General features: G+C 35.9%; 4 protein-coding genes across 10 annotated transcripts; 2 read left to right on the top strand and 2 right to left on the bottom strand.

The window, feature by feature from the left end:
• Positions 1 to 568: 568 nt before the first annotated feature.
• Positions 569 to 3,027, top strand: LOC140795327 (uncharacterized). The gene is made up of 4 exons (XM_073147829.1): positions 569 to 775; positions 858 to 950; positions 1,059 to 1,240; positions 2,660 to 3,027. The coding sequence occupies exons 1-4, from the start codon at positions 586 to 588 to the stop codon at positions 2,723 to 2,725; spliced, it is 531 nt and encodes a 176-aa protein (XP_073003930.1). The 5' UTR covers positions 569 to 585; the 3' UTR covers positions 2,726 to 3,027.
• A 338-nt stretch (positions 3,028 to 3,365) lies between these two features.
• LOC140795326 (protein PHLOEM PROTEIN 2-LIKE A9-like) lies at positions 3,366 to 5,118 on the top strand. Its single transcript, XM_073147827.1, has 3 exons — positions 3,366 to 3,739; positions 4,278 to 4,369; positions 4,528 to 5,118. The coding sequence occupies exons 1-3, from the start codon at positions 3,668 to 3,670 to the stop codon at positions 4,880 to 4,882; spliced, it is 519 nt and encodes a 172-aa protein (XP_073003928.1). The 5' UTR covers positions 3,366 to 3,667; the 3' UTR covers positions 4,883 to 5,118.
• Positions 5,119 to 7,810: 2,692 nt separating this feature from the next.
• On the bottom strand, positions 7,811 to 14,370 carry LOC140795253 (uncharacterized). 7 transcript variants are annotated; one of them, XM_073147720.1, is made up of 8 exons: positions 14,240 to 14,370; positions 12,556 to 12,665; positions 12,229 to 12,334; positions 11,680 to 11,844; positions 10,281 to 10,601; positions 9,238 to 9,636; positions 8,101 to 8,665; positions 7,811 to 8,001 (listed from the first exon to the last, which is right to left on the bottom strand). In XM_073147720.1, the coding sequence occupies exons 2-8, from the start codon at positions 12,598 to 12,600 to the stop codon at positions 7,980 to 7,982; spliced, it is 1,623 nt and encodes a 540-aa protein (XP_073003821.1). In that variant the 5' UTR covers positions 12,601 to 12,665; positions 14,240 to 14,370; the 3' UTR covers positions 7,811 to 7,979. The 7 variants fall into 7 exon arrangements, with proteins under 7 accessions (XP_073003821.1, XP_073003824.1, XP_073003823.1 ...); XM_073147723.1 differs by having other exon boundaries at positions 12,229 to 12,289; positions 14,240 to 14,361; XM_073147722.1 differs by having other exon boundaries at positions 14,215 to 14,326.
• A 445-nt stretch (positions 14,371 to 14,815) lies between these two features.
• LOC140795254 (phosphatase IMPL1, chloroplastic) lies at positions 14,816 to 19,931 on the bottom strand. Its single transcript, XM_073147728.1, has 10 exons — positions 19,559 to 19,931; positions 19,302 to 19,369; positions 18,649 to 18,782; positions 17,745 to 17,833; positions 17,383 to 17,440; positions 17,240 to 17,292; positions 16,415 to 16,513; positions 16,225 to 16,338; positions 15,697 to 15,798; positions 14,816 to 15,106 (listed from the first exon to the last, which is right to left on the bottom strand). Exons 1-10 carry the CDS (start codon positions 19,829 to 19,831, stop codon positions 15,008 to 15,010), a joined length of 1,089 nt encoding a protein of 362 aa, XP_073003829.1. The 5' UTR covers positions 19,832 to 19,931; the 3' UTR covers positions 14,816 to 15,007.
• Between the last annotated feature and the right edge of the window lie 533 nt (positions 19,932 to 20,464).

Genomic DNA, 20,464 nt, shown 5'->3' with positions numbered 1-20,464 from the left:
ATATATATATATATATTCAGAGCATGGTGAGCATGCCTTATGTTTACTGCAAAAAAAAAAAAAAAAATCTTTATGTTTGGGGTCTTGATGGTTATCCTTGATATTTTACACTATACCCCAGGCATACAAGGGCAAGTGAAAGCCTTACTATAGGAGAAGTTCAATGATATCAACTTGTGCTACTTGATCCCTATGAAGAGAGATGGTGTCTACTTGATCTCTATGAAGATGGTGTGGATTTGCTTTCAGTTATGGCTGATACAATACTTCTGGTTGGGCCTATGATTCTTATTGTGCAACTGAAATAACTACTTAATAACTACTTATGTGCATAAAATTTGTATCTATTAGGACTAATTTTGAGGCATACAACTACAGCTAAAAATTGGGATATAGATTGAGAGTAAAGCACTGAATGCATTACTCTTTTGTGATGAATTAAAACAAAAAGAAAAAAAAAAGTTAACTTTCAAATTAATCTAAAAAGCGCGGGAAGGAGCCGGGGCCCTCAGGCCTCAGCCAATGGCAAACAAAAGAAGCTAAAGTGGCCATTAGGGTTTTCACCGAGCTTTTTCGAATAGTCCCATGGAGGAAGAAAGGAGCACTAGCGTTTCTTCTCCGTCGAGCGCCGACGGAGGGGTTACAGGCACCATCGATCTCCGTCAGCGCTCGTCCACTCACGTCGATCTCACCGGCGGCGTCCATCTCCTTCCCTGCTCCATCAAGCACGACGGCCCTTGCCCCGTTTCCAACTACTTCAAACCCAGAAAGACAGGTCCTTTTTGGTTCTCTGCGTCTCTATACTTCGTTCGTTTCTTCAAAGCCCTCTTTTATCCTTTTTTTTTCTGGTGAATTAGGCGTGGAGGTGGACGGTTTCGAGGTTGAAGAAGCTTTCTTTAGAGGCAGAAAGTTGCAGGGCGTCACTGTTCCGCTCCCCGCAGGCTATCGAGGTGATCTTCTTTGTCCATTGGCCTTGTTCTTTTGTTATTCTTCCTCAAAATCCAATTTTTAACTAGTGGTTTATTGAATTTTCTTTTGTCATTCCGTTACTTGCTTAGGTTATGTTTTGGAAAAGAAGAAATTGGAGAAAGAGAATGAGGTGGCGAGCCCAGATGGGAATTCCAGTAATTGGTCATCACGGGCTGAGTTCCAGAGTTTGACGTATTGGAACCACGATGTTCTTCCTTCGCCTGATGATCCGCTCCTAAGGAGCTTCCATTGGTTTGCTGTTGCTAATGCTGTAAGTACTGCCATTTCAGTTCTCTGCATGGCGTAGGAGTTTTTGTATTGTCTGACATGCAGGGGAAATACGGCTTCTTCAGCTCATATTTTTAATGACCAATTTGTAGGTATTTAGATTGTTCTCCTTTTATTTCCATGTGTCTAATGATGATACTGATCAAAAATAAAACGTTACTGATTTCACAGTGTATTAGGTAGTCTGGTAGTTCTTTAGAAATTCTTGGTCCTTCGTTGATTTGATGATTTTCTAAGTTCATCTTTCTGTTTCTCAAGATATAATAAGGAGAATGTATTATCTAATTTTGCAATCCTAGAGCTATAAATTGATTTCCTCCTGACAGACTTCTTCAGCCAATATATCTACGAGAAAATTACACATGAAAGCATGTGAATGTGGCATCCCTACATATGCCCTAAATAACTTGCATACATTACCAAAAGCTTGCTATTCAAAGATGTTCCTTTCGCCCAGGGCTCTTGCCTCTTGGTTACATGTGAAAATCATTCTAGATGTCTTATGATAGCAATTTATGCTGAAACTTATGCTTTACCTAACTATTGAGCATCTTGACGATAAAATTTAAGGAATCCAACTTGTGACGCAGGAGCAGTTGTTAGGCATTAAGCTCTAGAATATCTTTATTTAGGGTGGAAATCCTTTTGTAAGGGCCATCTGACTCTTCTAGAAAAGTAAAGAATAACTTTGCTGGTGCAACGTTTGCATTCTCAGCTGGAGCTTCTCCTTTATGTCTATATCAGCTTTTTTCTGGTTTCAATAAAATTTGCAGCCTCAAATTTCAAACAATTTTGGAACTTATATTTTGAAGGAAAAAAATAGTTATGAAATCACCACATCATTGTCAACAACTACATATTTTGTATTAATACGTGATTATTGACATACAATCTTTTTCTACTGTTCTAACTTTGCCTGGTCGGTCAAAAAACCTTACGGTAACTTTAAAGTTGCTCTCTCTTAGGTGAGGTTTGAATTATTGAACACTCTGGTCTGCTTGAATCCTTAGGAATTAGTTGATATTTTCTGAATTGTATCTTGTAAACTTTGAACTGCATGGCTTCATGCAATGTCATCACACTGATTACTATGTAAATTTCTTATCTATGATAAGCTATTAACTGCTTCATCGCTTTATCTGCCAGCAGGATTTTCCTTCCCAATTAGTAGATATCTGAATATGATTTTTGAGAATCTTTTCTGAGTGTCGATATTATTTTGCGCTTGTTAGCCCTCATGTTCTCTTCTCAAAAATATTGCTACATGTAATATTTGTTATTCACCTATTTGTCTTATTAAGCTTTTCTTATTTCATCTTAATGTGGCAACACAGTAAAAATTTGATGGCTAGTGAGCAAGCACTCCAATGTCAACATAATTTTAATTTTTTATGGTTGCCAGTTACACAAGCCAGTCACTGTTGAAGAGCTAGCTTCTGCATCAGCTCTTCTTAACCAAAAGAGCTAGCTTCAAGCTTGTTTTAGAGAGCGGCTCATATTCTCGGAGCATGCAAACAAATTAAGATCACAAAATGACCAGGCAGCGTGTTGACAAACCCCTGGCTCTGATGGCAGATGCCATATAATGCTAATGGTGTTCTGGAACTCGAGTGTCAATTATTCATCTATTCTGTATCTTATCCCTCATACAATTATTTTTCTTCTGTGCAATAATCGCTATAATGTGGGGATTGGGTTCATCAAGTATTGCGAGAAACTTTAATGTAGTGTTTATCAAACCAAGCTATTGATATGTTCTATATTCTCTTCTATCCAGTGAAAGCTAGAGAAATTGGACCGTCTTTGTGGGGAATATGATGCTTAACCCGTTGTTCTCTCTCCGCGATGAAACCGTGGGAATATCGTGGGGCTCTTTCTGTCTGGAAATTATATCCTCTTCAGTCTTGCAAATTCCTACGACTTCTAGACCATTTCTCCTTAAAGGAAAATTAAAAGCTGATGGTCACGTACCTAGTTCAATGGGGCTTTTGCATTTTAATTACAATGAATTATATATATATATATATATATATATATATATATATATATATATGTATGTATAGTTACATGCATACATGTATATATAGATAAATAGACAGTGAGAGAGAGGAAGAGAAAGAGAAAGAGAGAGAGAGAGAGAAGCATATTCTTTGCGTAGTAAGTTTGTATTCTATGAAAAGTTGAAGCTAACTTGCCTTCGGGAATGGTGAGGTTGAGATTACTTTTTTCCCTGCCTCCATTCAATCCACACTTGATTCCTTGTGGGCATTTCAACTTTTTGCAATCTCTCCACCCCTATAAGAAAGACATCCACCGTCGTAAACTTCCTTAACACTTTCCCTCTTCTCTGTTTCTTCTCTTCTTTCTCTCATCAACTCCATTAGTTAGACTCGTCTTAAGAGCTTGGCTTATGTCTTCCCCTTCATCTCCTCACTACAGGGGGTCCAAAAGGGCTGACAAAGAAGACAAGAAGTTCATCGAGGTTAATATCATATCAGAGCACTCAGTTTCTATCCGTAACACAAGTTCTTGGTCAAAAATTTTGCGTTGATCGACACATGTGTGCATGGAGAAAGCATCATATATAGCATGCAACTTCATTTCTGTGATACAACAAGTTGCTAGTAGCTGGTATTATTAGAGAATTATCGACATACTAGTTAGTGTGATTATGATGATTCAGATAGCTTATGAGGAAACTAATTTAATCTCCTTGATCGCTTATAGTCGGATAGTCGATAGGATAATTAAACATAAATACAAAGGAATTACTGATAACATTCTTGAATCGTATTATTTTGAAAAGTTATTAATATCAGCACACTTGTTTACTGTACGCAGTTATCTCCCATTTATATGTTCTGGTGTACATTCAACTAGCATAATTTGCGAAAACTGCCATTTGAATCCTATATTTACTATTACCTTTAGACTTCTGCTCTCTCTCTCTATATATATGTCGATAATTTCATCGCCAACCGCAAGAGATAACCTTTTCTTTTGTTTCTTCTTTTCTGAAGGAGAAAGATGGTAAGGTGATAATTTATCCTCAAGCATTTGACATCATTTGGGGAGGCGATGATCGCTACTGGAAGATAAGCAAGGACACACCGTAAGTTTCTCTGCTCCTAGTTCTTGTTTATACTCAACCACAGTGGACCAACTGAATAAAAGAAAGATAATTCCGGACCTCAGGAGACCAACATGAACGTAAAAGGAGACATAAGTATTTTTTGGTCATGGTGATGTGCATATATTAATTAATTGCAGGAGCCCTGTGGAGCTAGTGCAAGTGTGTTGGCTTGAAGTAACTGGTTCATATGACATCAAAAGCCTCGAAGAGAATACCGAGTATAAGCTACAGTTCGATGTGGAACCGAAGGCTGATGCATTCGGGTGGAACAACCCAGTGTACGTGATGGCAAAGGTTGGTGATACACGCAAATGGAAGAAGTTTGACCTCAGCCGTGACTGCAGATCTCCAACCAATCCTGCAATCGTGTTTAATACCGGAAGTAAAGAGAAAAACCCTAAATTAGCATTTGGCTTGTACGATATTTGGACGGGAAGATGGAAGGGAGGACTGCATATTAAATCGGTGATAATATCACCCAACAAAGCATGAAGGTAGAACTCCAAATAAAGGAGAATGGAATTTAGAGAACTCCATCTTTGTTACTATTGTATTACTTCATAAATCATGCATGATATAGATTGTGTACTGAGTTTGTCTTGTCCTGTCCTGGCCTACGTGTGGGTCTGTATGGATTCGATCGATCCATTTACTAGCAAGCTATATGATTGAATAAAGTGTGGTTTCTCCTGAAAATAAAAAAAATAAAAAAAAATCTCATTGTGCAATTTGATGTGACCACACCACTGGTTGATGAATTTACTTACTGTCTGATGATTCCAATTGTTCATTGATGCTCTCTCCATTATCTTGTGATAATTCCTTCTACTTTACTTTCGGCAATTTTTGAAGGAGTATATGTTCTTTGAAAAGCAGCCAAGCATAAAGATTGCAACGCTACATTCAACTCATATTTGAATTCTTCTTTTTACTCTCGATACGAATTCAAATATGGATATCAAATAAATTTGAATACCTGAAATCTTAAATAAATACGAATAAAATTAACTTGAATACGGATTGTAACTAGATATGAATATGAACCGGATCCTTTAATAGTATAGGAATTGAACATATAAGTTCCTCACTCAAACTCATACAATAAATTACCACTTAATTTCTTAAACCCTGTTTGGATGTGGTTTAAGCAACACTCTAAATAGCAGTTTATCCCAAAACTAGTTTAGGAAAATCTAAATTAAAACCATTCTTCTATATTCTCTCATTTTTTTTATCCAATATATAATATTTACTAATAAAGTTTTAACCTTAAAAACACATCATTTTAATCATTCTCTTCTCCCAGCCCATTCACTATTCACTGTAAGTATTGGTTTCTCCTGAAAATTACCACACAATTTGATTGTGACGCCTGATTGATGAAGTTGCTTCTAGTCTGATTCCAATTCTTCATTGATGCTCCCTCCATTATCTTGTGATTATTCCTTCTTTACTTTCGGCAGCTGAAGGAATATATATTGATTGAAAAGTAGGCAATGGAAGGGATTCCAACACTAAAAGCAGGGGAGAAAATAAATTATAGTGCTCAACTCATATTTGAATTTATTTATTTGCTTCAATATGAATTCGGATAATAAATTATAAATTTTAAAAATTTTAACTAAAAAAAAATTTGAATACAAGTCAAATCTTAATTACATATAAATAAAAATTAAATACGGATTGAAACTAGATGCAAATATAAACAAAATCCTTCAATAGTCTACTCATTTATTAAGAATAAGGTCAATTCTATATATCTTTATTATTCTCAAATTTTTATTTAAAAAATAGTTATTCTTATGTTTACATATATTTTATAATAATGATATAATAACTGTATTTGATGTGATATAAAAGAAAAAATATTTTATTTTTAATAAAATTATCGTAAATGATTTTTATTTTGATATAAAATATATTGATGGGATAGATATTAAGGGTAAATTAGTAATTATATTAGTGTGCGGTACAAAATGTAATTTAGATAAATAATAATTGTATTCTAGAATGAGATTATTATAATGTTTACCTATAGTTTAAAATAAAAATATATATTTTAAAATTATAATAAAAAGTATTCTTGAAGTGAACCAAGCTAAAGAATATAACATATATGTTTCTCACTCTACTCATACAATGCATTACCACTTGAATTCTTAAACCCTCCTTGGATGTGGCTTAGGCAAAACTGTAAACCATTTTGGTGAGCACTAAACTAATTTAATATCCAAACAACATTTTATCTCAAAACTACCTCATTATCCAAAAATAACTCTCCATAACTGTTGCATAAAAGGGTTTGTGATATCTCAAGTGTTCTTTTCCTATTGATTCCAGATGTGCTGCAACAGAAAACAATATAATAAAATATCCTTTAAGCTGATAATATTAGATAAGATCTTCTCACATAAACGGTGAAAGATACCTGAAATCCATATGAAATATATTTCTCATTTAACGTATCCTAAATAGTAAATAACCTGAAACTATCTTTTAATTCACAATAAATCATCAAGTACAAGAAATATCATAAGATACATTTTTCCCAAAATGTGATGTGTATCCTACAATTACAGGAACTGATATTCCTACTGCTGCTTCTGCCATACATTTTTCTTCCTTCAAATTGCTTCCATATTCTGCTTGGTATATATAATAAGAGGAAGTAATCTTGAAACTTTCCTATCATTAGATGCTTAGGCCCATTTCAAGGAAGCAAGTAGTTCTGGTGTTCTCCACACCCAGACTCTGAGTAACAATGTCCATACTAGCAGCAATTAATATTCGCATCTAATAGATCTAGTGTGCACTTCATACAAGTAGTGAAGCATTTCCAACGAATTCCAGGATTACTCAAAATACACTAGATTGGTTCTTGATTCAAGTTGCACATCTTTCACAACATTTGATATATCAAATAATTTCATTCTTTTACTCAGGCATGTCCATGCAATCCAAAATGCCAAAATCTCGTGATAGTGTTCTACAAGTAATGTTCACAGTATTTTTTATTCCTTACTTCCTCACAAAAATGAATGCGAACATATTTGTAATCTGGATCTGAATTCATATCCAGATTCGGGTTGAACATTTTTGTAAACCTCTATTTCCAGAATAAAGAATCTGCACCCCAGGTATAGAATCAAGTTAATTCGATCCATCCCTAACTACAAAACCTATCGTGAAGCTAAGTTTTGTTCTTTTGGCTACAAGTAATGATGTCCATGTATGGCGGTAAATAAGTGATCAACCAAATCCTTTTGGCTTTAAGAAAAGCTTTTATGACTTAAATTTGTGACCTGAATAATACCTGAAGATTATATCTACAATTGGTGCTCCAATGGCAATGTATTCCCTGGCCTATATTGCTACTCCACAATTCTTTTTTTGAATCATATCAACCAAACAACCAACTTATACCTCTTAAAACCAAGTTTTATTTGAGTTTAAGTAATCAAGAAGCAAAAAAAAACTATCATTTTTTATGTAAAGAACAATATCAAAGGGTAGCTCATTAGCTTCCTGAATCCTCTGCCACTGCATCTCTAAGCACACATATGCAAGCTTATTAGCTTCGGAAAGAGCATCAGATGGGCTTTTCGTTGAAGCTGAACAACAAAGAGCAAGAAAACAATAATGAGACGAAGAAAAGGGAGAAGAAAGGAGTTTAACTATATCGACTTAGGAAAGGCGAAGAATATGAGTACCTGTCATCAACGATATTTCCATTCTGAAAATCCTGATGTAGAATAGAAAACGATAAATCATCATGAGAGAAAATCTCATCGAATGAGATTCCATCTAGATCAGAAAAGGTCAAAGGTGAACCAAGATCAGTGATATCAACGTCAAATTTTTTAAGAGGGTCATCATTTGATGTGTGTGTTCCAGGAGGATCAGTATCAGTATTAAATGCAATTGCTGTATAAATTGGACGCTCTGGATCCGGTGTTCCTGCCTTCAAGCTCACTGATGCAGTGTCAAATTTTTTAAGAGGGTCATCATTTGGTGTGTGGATTCCAGGAGGAACAGTATCAGTATTAAATGCAACTGCTGTATTGCTTGGATGCTCTGGATCTGGTGTTCCTTCTTTCAAGCTCTCTGATGCAGTGTCAACCATTGCAGTCGGAGGAGTTCCAAAATCAGATGGGGTGTTCTTGTGTCTCGAGGGTTGAACATCTACAATAGAATTATGAGACTTTTGGATGCTTGGCATGTGGTCTGCTCTTGAAAGAATTGGAGCACAGTCTGTACTGTTTGGTGAAGGTGACACTGGAACAATGAATCAATCATGAGTTCCTTACACTTGATATTGCATAATGATATAATTGAACAGTTTTAAATTGAAAGAGAATTCATCAAGTGGAAGTCCTGCTCCTAGATAGTCATGACATGAATTGGTATTGAATAAGGAACAATGCGAACATGATTTGTATAGTAAGATGAGTAAAGAACATCCCAATAAACATATTTGAATTGCTGTGTAACACATACTGAGAAACCAGTATAGTAAGAACATGACAAAACAAAAGAATTGTAAGCGTATATTAGAATTGCATATATGTGTTTTGCACCACACTTCTGCTCCAAGGAACCTATTTACGTCATTGAAGAATAATATCCACTTCATCTCTTACAAAGTGCATTTACTTTCATAATTTCATCAAAACTCTACATTTGCTTTGGCAGAGGCTTACCATCCCCAGCTGATCAAAGGAAAAAACTCTACAGAATTACATCTGAAACATTAACGAGAGAAATGAACTAAAAATATAAGACAGTGTAAGGAATACACAAGAAGAGTAAGAGGCCTATACTGCATGAAGAGGTAAGGGAGGAAATACCATTTCTTGAAGTAGAGAGGCATGGTTTTCTGGGAAGGTTCTTCCAAGTTCTAGTGAATGGTTTCTTCAGTCTCTTGACACTAAAATTTGGCTCCTGCAGCTCTGTTCCAGAAGGGTCAAAACATTGGAGAGATGGAATAGGAGCATCTTCAACCAGTGACTGTGTTTTGCTTCGGTTATCAACATTAGGGAATGCAACTCTTGAAGTGCTTGGATAATTATGTTTGAAACTATTTTCTCTTCGTTCCACCTCCTGAAGATATTGTGGAATTGAGGTTTGCATTCCCCTTCTGTTCAGGGGGGGAATTTTGTTCTCTGGAGGACAAAGCTGCTCATTTGGGGGCAACCTATGTATGGCGGAACTTGAAGTCGTTGTAGGGCATAGTACATAGTCTGGTCCTGAAGAAGTTGACACATGTTCCCCGTTAAATGATGGTAAATCTTTCAATTGGGTGAGCCAGAGTATTCCATTGTGTTAAGTAATTCATTTTGAGTTAAAAGTATATATCTAAACAAAGCAAAAATTATTGACCAACCTTCAGAACCATATCATAAGAAAGAAATTACTGAGAAATTAACGTGAACAAATTATTTTTCATAGCGCATTACAACTACGATATTTGCATATCTCTGAAAGATGTTCAACTGGTAACAGCTCAGGGGCCGATGACATGGCAAATCAGGAAAAGAGGTAACTATCAAGGACATGAGATCATTTGCTAATTTCTCTTTCAAAGTATTAAACATCTAATATCTAACTATAATTATAAGACACAAGCATTAGAATAGAAATCATCACCCACTTCATTTAACAGAGTTCCTTCCTTACATAAAAGAAGAAAAGGTCTATATTATGTGTGTCCAAAACGAATTTAAGAGAATCATAGATGGAATCCTTAATTTTTTAGACAACACAAATTGTCAGTGCTTTCAGTTAAAATTACAAGACAGTAATCATGATGCTCCAGGATATCAAAACAATATAAATAAAAAGCATAGAAATACAATAGGTTAATTTGCATATAAGACAGATAGGTTCATACCAGCACTTCTTCGATTAGAGACGTCAAAACTTGCCACATTTTGATTTGGATCAATAAGTAGTTGAGCATATTGTTGCTCCATAAATGATGCACCAAGAGCATCTCCTATGGTTTGTTGTTCTTGTGTCCTCATGGGATCGCCATCCTGGAAGAACAGAAAATTTGGATTTCCTTGAGAGTTAAGGCCTGACACCACTGATATCCCCTTCACATCGTGAAGCATTCTCCTTTCTGAATTTTCTGATGCCCATTTGACAGTTGGAATATCCATGCTTCCATGTACAGCTGAAGCATCACCACCAGAGTTGATACTTTGATGTCCTGATGAGTCATAACCACACATTTTAAATAGTTCTTAAAGCACATCAAAAGATGTAGAATACAACCATGTTTGGAAGTAAAACTCTCAAACCTGTCTCTTTTCTAGTTGTGAAATATTAGTATATAAGAGAGGAAATCTTTGAGACGTCATCTAGAAATGGAGTGAGACTAGATGAGGAAGAAAGATGACAACAATTGATATAGGGACTTGTCTGCATCTCTATGGTACAGTTACGACAAAAAGACATTAAATTAGTCCCAATATATTCATTCTTCTTATTAACAATAATATAGTAAAGAGATAAAGTTATAGATTCATTCCCTGTTTGCAATGTATTGGTTGTCCTGAAGATACTAGCTGATAGAAAAAGAAAACTATTGGAGGATAACGATGAAGATCAAGTAAGCTCTAAGTAAACTCAGAAGTACTGCTTTTCAATGCACAAGTACATGAAAGGCAAGGTAATGAAGAACTTGTCTCATCCAATGTTCATGAGAGAAGTATTAGTTCAAAGCTTGCAATATGTGCTTATAGTTCATTTATATCAAACCTTATGCAATTACCTTAATCATCCTGAGTTATTGAATTGCAACTATTCATTCTTCCAAATTCCAACCACATATCTAAGATTCTAAACACAATTGCTAACTTTCTTCTTGTTAGAAGATAACGTAAATACTATAGAACCAAGTTCCAATTCTCTGTGAAAAAAAAATGATGATGGACTTTATAATAGCACCATCTTCAACAGATAGTAATAGGACAGAGGTAGACAAAAGAATGCGGGAGTTAAAAATGAACTATGTTTATTCACTATTTTGTTTGTGTCCATATAATAATCTTACTCTAAAAAGATAGAATACCGAGATCCAAATCTGCAATCCGCCATTAGTTTTTAAAATGCAATATAGCATTACTAAAGTCTGTTTTACAAATAAATGCTAAAAAATTGAATAGTTGCAAAATCTAAAATTTTTGGTGTCTAAAATGAGAGAATATGAATTAAGAACTTTCTCTGCAAGTACATAAAGTACATAACAAAAGGAAACAGTAACAGGAAGGTGAATGTGGAAGTACCTTCAGACACCTGCATGAGTGCAACACTAGAAGGGCCTCCTGCAGCCATGAGGTTGGCCTGCTTCCGTAAGAGATCATTGAATGCAATTATGTTGTCCTTAAGCAATAGCCTGGCATAGTAATGCTGAAAAAATTCACTGTTTTCTTCCTCGAGATGTTTCCATACTGAAATGAGAAAAAATATATATATATAAAAGAACATATTAAGCTATTCTTAAGGGTCAGAAGATTTATTAATAATTTTCTATATATATAACTTCTCATTTATCCTGAATATGTAACTTCAATTCTTAACATTATCACAGATGATAAAAAAGTGTACAAATCCTCTGAAATCTTAAAGTCACTGTCATTATTAAACAGATGATAAAGTGCACATACTGTAAAAGAAAATTTTGGTTGCGGTTGCAGAGGACCAGATAATGGCATTAACGACTAACATATACGTCAATAAAATGCTAGAGCTAACTAGTAAAGCTTATGAGGATTCCCATAAAAAGAGAAAATGTACTGTCGAAATTCTTGTGTAATGGATAATCTCCAATGTACCTTGCTCGGCGGTTATAGAGCTTATGTTGTCTTGATCCAGAAGAGCTTTTATTGTTTCTTCCTTGGTCATGTAGAGCATGAGAAATTTCTCAATTAGTATTTTGACCTGTCCAATGTGGGGAAAAAAAAAAAGAAACATTTGACAAGGATATTTTAATTGGTTAATAAATACTGATCATGCTGTAAAATTATTCTCGATAAGGATGATTTTAGTAAAGCCATTTACAGAGTCTTACAATATTATTAAATACTTCAAACAACAATATCAAATAATCTTGTAAGATTATCAGAATCACATTTTTTAATCAAGTATAAAGCGCCTCTTACTTGATCTATCAGATGAGAAACTCTCTCCTCTTCGCCTTTCTTCATTCTTGCCGGTGCTTCAAGATTTAAGAAAAGTTGCAAGATTTGCTACTAATTACCCTCAGCAAAGCCTGGTTAAAAATCTTCAGATAAGCAATGGCAATTCACATATGTAATCAAATAGATTTAAAAGAAGAAACAACTGTAACAACAAGATTCTTGCGACGTTTCCGGGGATTGATTCCATTAATATAAAGACCATGATTTTCTAGATAGAGATATCTAACGGTTGAGATAGGAACATAGAAAACTTAAGTACTATAACCAGTTCAATAGGTAATTACTTATTTTTAAATTTTAATTTTAATTTCAAAAAATAGTATATTTTTGTGCATATACTCCACAACACAGAAATTTAAAATTTATTTAAGAACTCAAATTCAAAAACTTTTAAAAATATAATAATACCCAAATTATACGATCAATATTTTCGTAATAACACCAGTGCAACATATAAAATCAATATTCATTTAAAAGTCACTAAAATCACACTTTAGTATCCATGGGCAGCATGCTCATGACATGATTGACGAGCACAAATAACAATAATAAAATTAACAAGCTAATAACATACTCAATTTTATTATAATATTAATAAATATATTTACTATTTGCATGAAGATTAACCTTTTGTGAACAATAATATTATATGAAGTAGAGTATGACATAAAATATAACATAGCATACAAATATAATAAGGCACAAAGTATAATATTTCACAAAGATAATACATAAAAATTATATTATGAAATACGAGAAGATAATTATGTGAATGAATTCACTAATTTGTGGTCTAGGTAGAATATCTCAAATTAGTAATCCAAATATGAGTACCTTTATCAATGACCAATTTATGGTTTAATTTAACAGCAACAGAATTTCCAAAATTTATAATTAATTTAGCTGAAATAAAACCCAAATTGGGTTGGGCTGCTATTAGTAGCCCACCCACGCAACCATGATTGGCCCCCCTAAGGTCCAATCACTAAGCTCACCCAAACCCAACTTGGGTTTGGGTGAATGCCACATACGGGTTGGGACTCGTGGTTCCAACCCACAGCTCTTCTCCCATCTCGTTGGAGAGGAGAGCGAGGAGAGGGAGTACGCATTTGCCAACGACTCCACTTCCGGGGCCTAAAAGCCGAAAACGCCGACGACTCCACCTCCGGGGCCCAAAACCGGAAACGCCGACGCAAATATCGCGGCTCCGCGATCCACAGAAGTGGAGGAAGTCGACCTAGGGGCCGACGGCGAGAGACGCGTTGCCCTTCGCTGGCGGCCAGAGCAGTGAGCGAAATCCCGACATAGGCCTCGAAGGCCCCGACAAGAGATATCCACTTGACTCCTCACGAAGAGTGCAGCCTGATCGAAAGGTTGGATCGGACCGGCGCCGATGCCGATGCCGACGGCCAGACGCGAGAAGGAAGCTCATCGGCGGGAGGCTACATGGCGTAGCCTTCCCTGGAATCCTAGAGTACCCGAGATGGGGAGATCATCCACACGAAGCTTCTCGACTAGCCCGGCGGCAACCCGAAGTCACCGGCCGGCATAATTTGCTGACGAAGTCGAAAAACCAAAAGCGATGCTACACCACTAAATACTCAAATAAACTGAAATTACTCGTAGGAAGTGGAAGAGAATTCACAGAGGATTCGGTTGGCGTTATCCGCTTTCTCCGGCGACGCTCAGATGGCCGACGAGGTAAAGATGGAGAAGAAGGAGATGAAGGCGTAGTCCTGAGGAGGTATAAACCTAGGTTTTTATAGGGGAAGAGTTAAATTGGGTTTACGTGATTTCTCCGCGATGAAATCGCCGGAAAGATGGTGCCTTCCGTCTCCGAAAGGGACACAGCGGCGCAAGTGCCTAGCACGTGCCTCCTATTTTTTCTTTTAATATTACAGCATATATATTTTTCTTAATTAATATCTTATATATATATATATATACTTTTCTAATTCTAAAATTTGTCAGTTACATCTATACCCTTCTAAAATATCTTATTTTTATATATATTCTTTTAAAAATCTTTTTTACTATCTTTCTCATATATTTTTAAAGAGAGATCTAATAGTCAACTTAAGGGTATAGTAGTAATCTTTCAACATGTGATTACTTATTTTTTAATTTATTTTTTGTATGTATATCCTTATAAAAGGCAATAATTTCCATATATGATTAAAACGTTTCACCATTGAGCACAAACAGAACTTGCTACACCCACTTTCTCATACCCGTCAACTTTGGTATTCGACTGCTCATCATAATGTGACTATTCAAGAACAAGCATGATGATCTTGATCCATGAACAATAGTATGAAGGAAACAAACAAAAAATTCTATTAGTCATTATTCATGTTAAAAGAATCTAGAGGATTCATGAGGAGAATGAAATCTAGATTGGGATACAAGCAAATCAGAAGTCTGTAGCATAGTTTTCTGGCTTGAACCATAAGGAGAAATCAATTCCTCTCGTTTTCAAATCTTCAGTGGCTGGGGCAATCCTCTCTAGAAGCTGCATTTGTACACAAGGAAGGAGTAAGTAGCAATTTTTAGAATGAAAAAGATCTTGATTCGGTTATTCAGCACCCTATTGCCAGAATCTATCATTCACATCTCCATGACTACCTGTGTTTGCTCTCTTTTGGTTCTTTTCAAAATTCAAATGTTGAAGGCTTAACGAAGGTAGAATAACTTGAGTCATAAGGAAGAGCTCCCCAAAAGCATATGCACATTAGTGAGTTGGCAACAACAGCCATTTGTAAATAAGAATTAAGGCCAGATAATCATATAGTCGCTTAAAAAGGTTATAGGTGAGTTATAGTTTATTTTCCTACAAGAAAGACATTATGTATAGATAACTCTACAAGTAAGTGAAATAGAAATAGCCCTAAGTAAGTAATCTATTAATTATGGCAGTACTCAATGAATTATGAAGCATTTCAATATCTGTGTTTTGTTTTCATTTTCTATAATTAACACATCCCTGAGCTGCAGCTCATCTTACAATTTAGTGCTCTGTAAAGTGTAAATAATAGGAACTGTCTAATTATCAAAGGATGAAAAGAAGTTTTTTTAAACAATATTAACAGAGGTGGGATTCACCTTTTCATGAACTACACCATTGGATACCAAGACTGAGCGATCAAATACTGTAAACAGTCCGCCATCCATGCGCGTAACCACACCACCAGCTTCTTCAACTATCTGCTCAAAGAATAGTAATTGAACTATATGAATTGTCAAAGAAAAGCTCGATAAACTAAAATATTTATTACTTCTATCAGTGGTTCGGTTCGCTCTTTATTTCATGTAAAATTGTGATCGAGTTTAACTCATGCCTAGAAGTGGACCATGTCACATCACTTATCACCCGGATATATATTCATCATTTGCTAGTCCAAGGTCTTTATCTCTTTCCTAGTTGTCCACCGTAAAGTGTTAAGAAAGTAACATGGTTTAACCACATTATTTACATTCAAGTTCTGAACTCACACCTCTAACAAGTTTGAAGCAACCAGGTAAGTGTTACTGAGAGGATAAGGCCCTGTTTTTTCTTTTATTTTTATTTTTGCATCATGTTATTCAATCCCATCAAAACAAATCTTCCTAATCTTCAATAGAAAAGATTACCAGGACACCAGCAGCCATATCCCATGGCTTCAGACGATACTCCCAGTAGGCTTCCACAATTCCTAGTGCAACATGAGACATGTCGACTGCAGCAGCACCAAGCCTTCTCACACCCTACGCATGTAATCATATAAGGCGAAACAAGGAGAGGATAATTTGTTTCTCCTAACAAGCACTTAAATTGACATACCCTGCTAATGTCAGTAAATTCCTTGAATAAATTTATGTTGGTTGTCCATGCATCATCATGTTCATATCCAAAACCAGTTACCAGCAGAGAACGCTCCAGCTAGAGAAAGAAAATAAAAAAGAAAGATTAAGGACAAATTCAAGGAACAAAAGAACTCACTCACCCATCAGGAAAAAAACCAAGGTAAGAAGCAGAGGTGTTAAAGAAACTGAAATCAAAATGTTATACAGAAAAGTTTAATTTGGTAGAGGTAGTAGCATATTCACTATCCACTGATGGGCAACAAATTTCATTTATTAGACACTATTTTGGTTATCCATTGTCATGTAACTCAGAACATGAGAATCAAGTTGCACATACCATCGTCATGTAACTGAGTTAATATATTCATGTTTTGGCAGCCAGTGTCATGCAAGAGTACACAAAGATTGACTCATTGAATCTTTAAAAATCCATGGTTCTTCAGAAAGTTCAGAATTTTAGGGAAGTTGATTACAAGATTTTCATATAGCCAGGATGTGTCCCCTTAAACAAGCCCCCTAGCTCAGCAATTGTCAGTTTCCTTGAAATAAATATCATACCTAAATCTAAAAATTAATTTAGCAAATTAAAAATCATGACATATTGTCAAAAAAGGTCACAGTAAGAATGTATGCAGTCCAGTCCAAGATTTTCAGTTCTGATTAGGGAACAATGTAACTAAGCATATTACTGTAGTTCAATAAGTTTCAGAGAAGAGCCATTAAAATATCATAACATAAAAAGGTTACATGCTGCTTGCACTAAGCATTTGTAAATAATCAGAGAACAGTAAAAAAAGACTACCTGATCAGCCTGACTAACATGAATCTTCTGACCATTACAAAAGGCTCCACCACCTGTTAAAGTATAACAAAATAAATCTTTCACTCTCTAACCATACTTTTGTGTTCTGTAAGATTGCTCTATGGGTTTTTTCCAGTACTTACCTGTAGATGCAGAAAAGGTGCGAGTATTCCAACACATAGCACCACCGACAAACTCAACCTAAGGGAGGAAACATATGTTTTCCTGTAAGACATAACGTGCAAATGACCTGGAATATCATACAAATATATCATTTATGAGAGAACATGCCCTATTTTTTGGCTAAGAAAATATTCTCCAGCAGACCTAGTCAGAAAGTTGTTAAATAAATTACACTTCTTATATTCCTGTATTTTAGTACAAAAGGACCATTTTAATAAAAAGATAAATGATTATGCACATTTTGTTTTATCCATGGTAAGAACAGATGGCTAAAAAAATTTCAAGCACACAAACAATTAAGTTAAAAGCGGGTGCTAGATACCACAGATGCAGCAGCAGGTTTTCCACGGAAGAGAACTCCCACCGAGACAGCAAAGCTAGGATAACCGTGTGCAAAATTTGTTGTTCCATCTGAACAGCAAGTACAAATCAATCACTGAACAAGGAAAAAAAGAACTTTCACATAGAATAGAATAAATGAAATTGTGCTGCAACTTGAGGCACAAGTTTTGTGATTAAATCTTCTGTCTTATAAAGGCATGAAGTCAAAAACGTCGAACTGGATTACCCAAGACTAAGCATCATAAATTTACATAAAACTAGATTGAATGTCTATATAGGATCAACTACATAATTCATTCCAAGAAGTTATAAATAGCAAGTAGAACATGGAAACTTCATGACTCTCAGCTAGTTCAAAATAGTTACAAACTTATGAGCTATCACCAAGAACACCTTCAAGCAAGACGTTTCCATGTAAATACATGCGAATAACTAAGAAACTAAAGTACAGTTCTAGGAAAGATGTCAGGCAAACATAATCTGACATAGTGGCCTAATTTATTTTGTTAAACAAGCTTAGTGATGTTAGAAAATGCGAATCTAGTCATCCACCAAACAGGGAACAAAGGTATTGAGATGCATCAATAAGGATCATAAATTAAAGCAATTAAGGCTCTAACCCCGTGAGAAGTTCAGGTGACGAGAAGATGGGATAGTAATAAAAGAGGTCCATGAGGTCAAACTGCAGATATATTGTACGACGTATTGAAGGCAACCACCAGGTGATATAATATATTTTCTGACTGTTACTAAATCTACAACAAAACTACAATATAGATGCCTAAATCATAGAAGTAATATTTCCAGTGCATTTATCCTAATACAAAATTCGGAAGAAGTTGGTATGTCATATCCATCCAGAAAGTGGGCTGAGAGAATCAAACCTAAAGGATCAATGCACCAGAGATAATCTGACAATGAGTCTCCGATAAGGCCACCTTCCTCTCCAAGAATAAGGTGGTCTTTGAAGTTCTTTCTGACAACTTCTAGGATGACCGATTCGCTTAATTTATCTGTGCTGCAACAAAGTGACAGAGTGAGCTTCAAGTTTGCACAGGCTGACGTACATCATTTGCACCACAATGGAGCTATCAAGAGTTCTGAGAACCCTAAAGGAACAGAGTGTTTGAAAAGAATCAATAACAAGCTGATTGTCTCAGCAAGAGAAATGAAAAGAAAGAGATCAAAAAACCAATTAGAGAAGGAAAGAAAAGCAAGATTCTCTTGAAAAGAGAAACAATCTCTCAACATTAACCTCCTTTACCAGAGATCCTAGAAGGACAGAGAAGCTGAAGGACAAAGGAGTAGTCAGCAGAAGGTGACAAGGATTAGATTCAGACTATATAAAGGAAAAAAGACATCCTAAAGTCTTCCTAAAATATTGGCCGAACTGAATTACAAAGAGAATGAGCATCACACCGTTTAGAGTAATCGAAGAGCAGAAAAATTTACACTTGAAAAAAAATCAAGTATCAACAAAATTTCAGGTAAATTTTGCTTGGTTAACGTTCCATGATATGTGCGAGGATTTTCTTACTCAGTCACCAAATCTGTGATTCCCTTATAGTTAATGTTTCGAGGCTTATTAACAGCTTCCATCACAACCTGCAAAAGATGTTAAACGTTAAAATTGCATTTCCTGTCTCAAAATTTTGGTGAAGTGTAAGGAGGCTCACACATACAAAGGTAAAAGGAACTAAAAGAACCGACGAGACGACCAAATGGGTTTTCTTATTTCATCAAAAAGATCAAACCTTTAACCAAATAATCCCAAAATAACAACAAGAAGAAGACCTCAGCGCCGGATTTAGCAGCAGCCTCGACGACTCCCAGGAGTTCCCCGGCGGGAACCGGGCCAGTCGACTCAGCTCCTACTTTTGGGTACCTTCTCTCGCTCGGGAATTCGGAAAGGATTGCTCTCGTTCGAAAACCACGCAAGGGTTTCGAAGCCGTCCACTTCAGATTCTTGCCATTTCTTGGCGCCAAAGCGGGAAGAAACGAGCTGGGTGCGGCGGGAAGCCGAAGCCTCAAGGCCATGGAGGACGAAGCGAGGAGAGATTGAGCCATCGGTGGAGATTAATGCCTTCTTGAGCTATGTTATCGTCGTCTTCTCTGTGATATGTAGTGGTTGGTAGAGGTAGAGGTAGAGGAAGAAGGGGGTAGGAAGTTAATGGTGGTCGGAGTTGATTCGTGCTGCTCAATTTGTACGCTAATGCCCGGATCCGAATATTTCGGGCCAAAATTTGAATTGGGTCTAAACTCTATGGTAATGGGCCCAATGGCCCGATTCAAAAGCCCAACTCTATAGCTATAGGCCGCCAGGCTAAGCGTTTTCAAAAGTCAACCCATATAAACTGGGATTGGACTTTCGGGTTTGGATCATCCTCAACCCGACCCGTTTACCATTCAATCCAATTGCCATATTGTTAGCAAAAGAGTTAGTTCTCTCCAACATATAAATAATTAAAAAATATACTAAATATCAACTTTCTAACGTCCACGTCAGAAGTCAAACTCGTGACCTCTGTTCATAATTTCGAATGGCTTAAGAGATATCTAAATCTTGGATCATTTACAGTGTTACGTCTTAAATTTAATCACCTAAGCCATCTAATCCATAGTGTTCTTAATGGAGCAGTTGAGAGCTGATGAACAACCCAAAGCAGCAAAACCTCCAAATAGAAAACGTCCAACTTTTCC

This window comes from Typha latifolia, chromosome 9 (assembly GCF_019914945.1).
Source record: "Typha latifolia isolate L0001 chromosome 9, TyphaL0001v2, whole genome shotgun sequence".
NCBI lineage: Eukaryota > Viridiplantae > Streptophyta > Magnoliopsida > Poales > Typhaceae > Typha > Typha latifolia.
This window is presented reverse-complemented; position numbering and strand designations above follow the sequence as displayed.

Excerpts from the sequence above, each read along its gene's own strand:
- LOC140795253 (XM_073147720.1), bottom strand. The coding sequence starts at position 12,600 with ATGAAGAAAGGCGAAGAGGAGAGAGTTTCTCATCTGATAGATCAA. Across the intron at positions 9,637-10,280 it reads CTCTAATCGAAGAAGTGCTG|GACCAGACTATGTACTATGC; the intron begins GTATGAACCTAT and ends CAACTTCTTCAG. Across the intron at positions 8,666-9,237 it reads CCTCTCTACTTCAAGAAATG|TGTCACCTTCACCAAACAGT; the intron begins GTATTTCCTCCC and ends TCATTGTTCCAG.
- LOC140795326 (XM_073147827.1), top strand. The coding sequence starts at position 3,668 with ATGTCTTCCCCTTCATCTCCTCACTACAGGGGGTCCAAAAGGGCTGAC. Across the intron at positions 3,740-4,277 it reads AAGACAAGAAGTTCATCGAG|GAGAAAGATGGTAAGGTGAT; the intron begins GTTAATATCATA and ends TCTTTTCTGAAG. Across the intron at positions 4,370-4,527 it reads AAGATAAGCAAGGACACACC|GAGCCCTGTGGAGCTAGTGC; the intron begins GTAAGTTTCTCT and ends AATTAATTGCAG.
- LOC140795254 (XM_073147728.1), bottom strand. The coding sequence starts at position 19,831 with ATGGCTCAATCTCTCCTCGCTTCGTCCTCCATGGCCTTGAGGCTTCGG. Across the intron at positions 18,783-19,301 it reads ATCACAGATTTGGTGACTGA|CACAGATAAATTAAGCGAAT; the intron begins GTAAGAAAATCC and ends ACTTTGTTGCAG. Across the intron at positions 15,107-15,696 it reads ATGGTGTAGTTCATGAAAAG|CTTCTAGAGAGGATTGCCCC; the intron begins GTGAATCCCACC and ends GTACAAATGCAG.
- LOC140795327 (XM_073147829.1), top strand. The coding sequence starts at position 586 with ATGGAGGAAGAAAGGAGCACTAGCGTTTCTTCTCCGTCGAGCGCCGAC. Across the intron at positions 951-1,058 it reads GCTCCCCGCAGGCTATCGAG|GTTATGTTTTGGAAAAGAAG; the intron begins GTGATCTTCTTT and ends TTACTTGCTTAG. Across the intron at positions 1,241-2,659 it reads GGTTTGCTGTTGCTAATGCT|TTACACAAGCCAGTCACTGT; the intron begins GTAAGTACTGCC and ends TATGGTTGCCAG.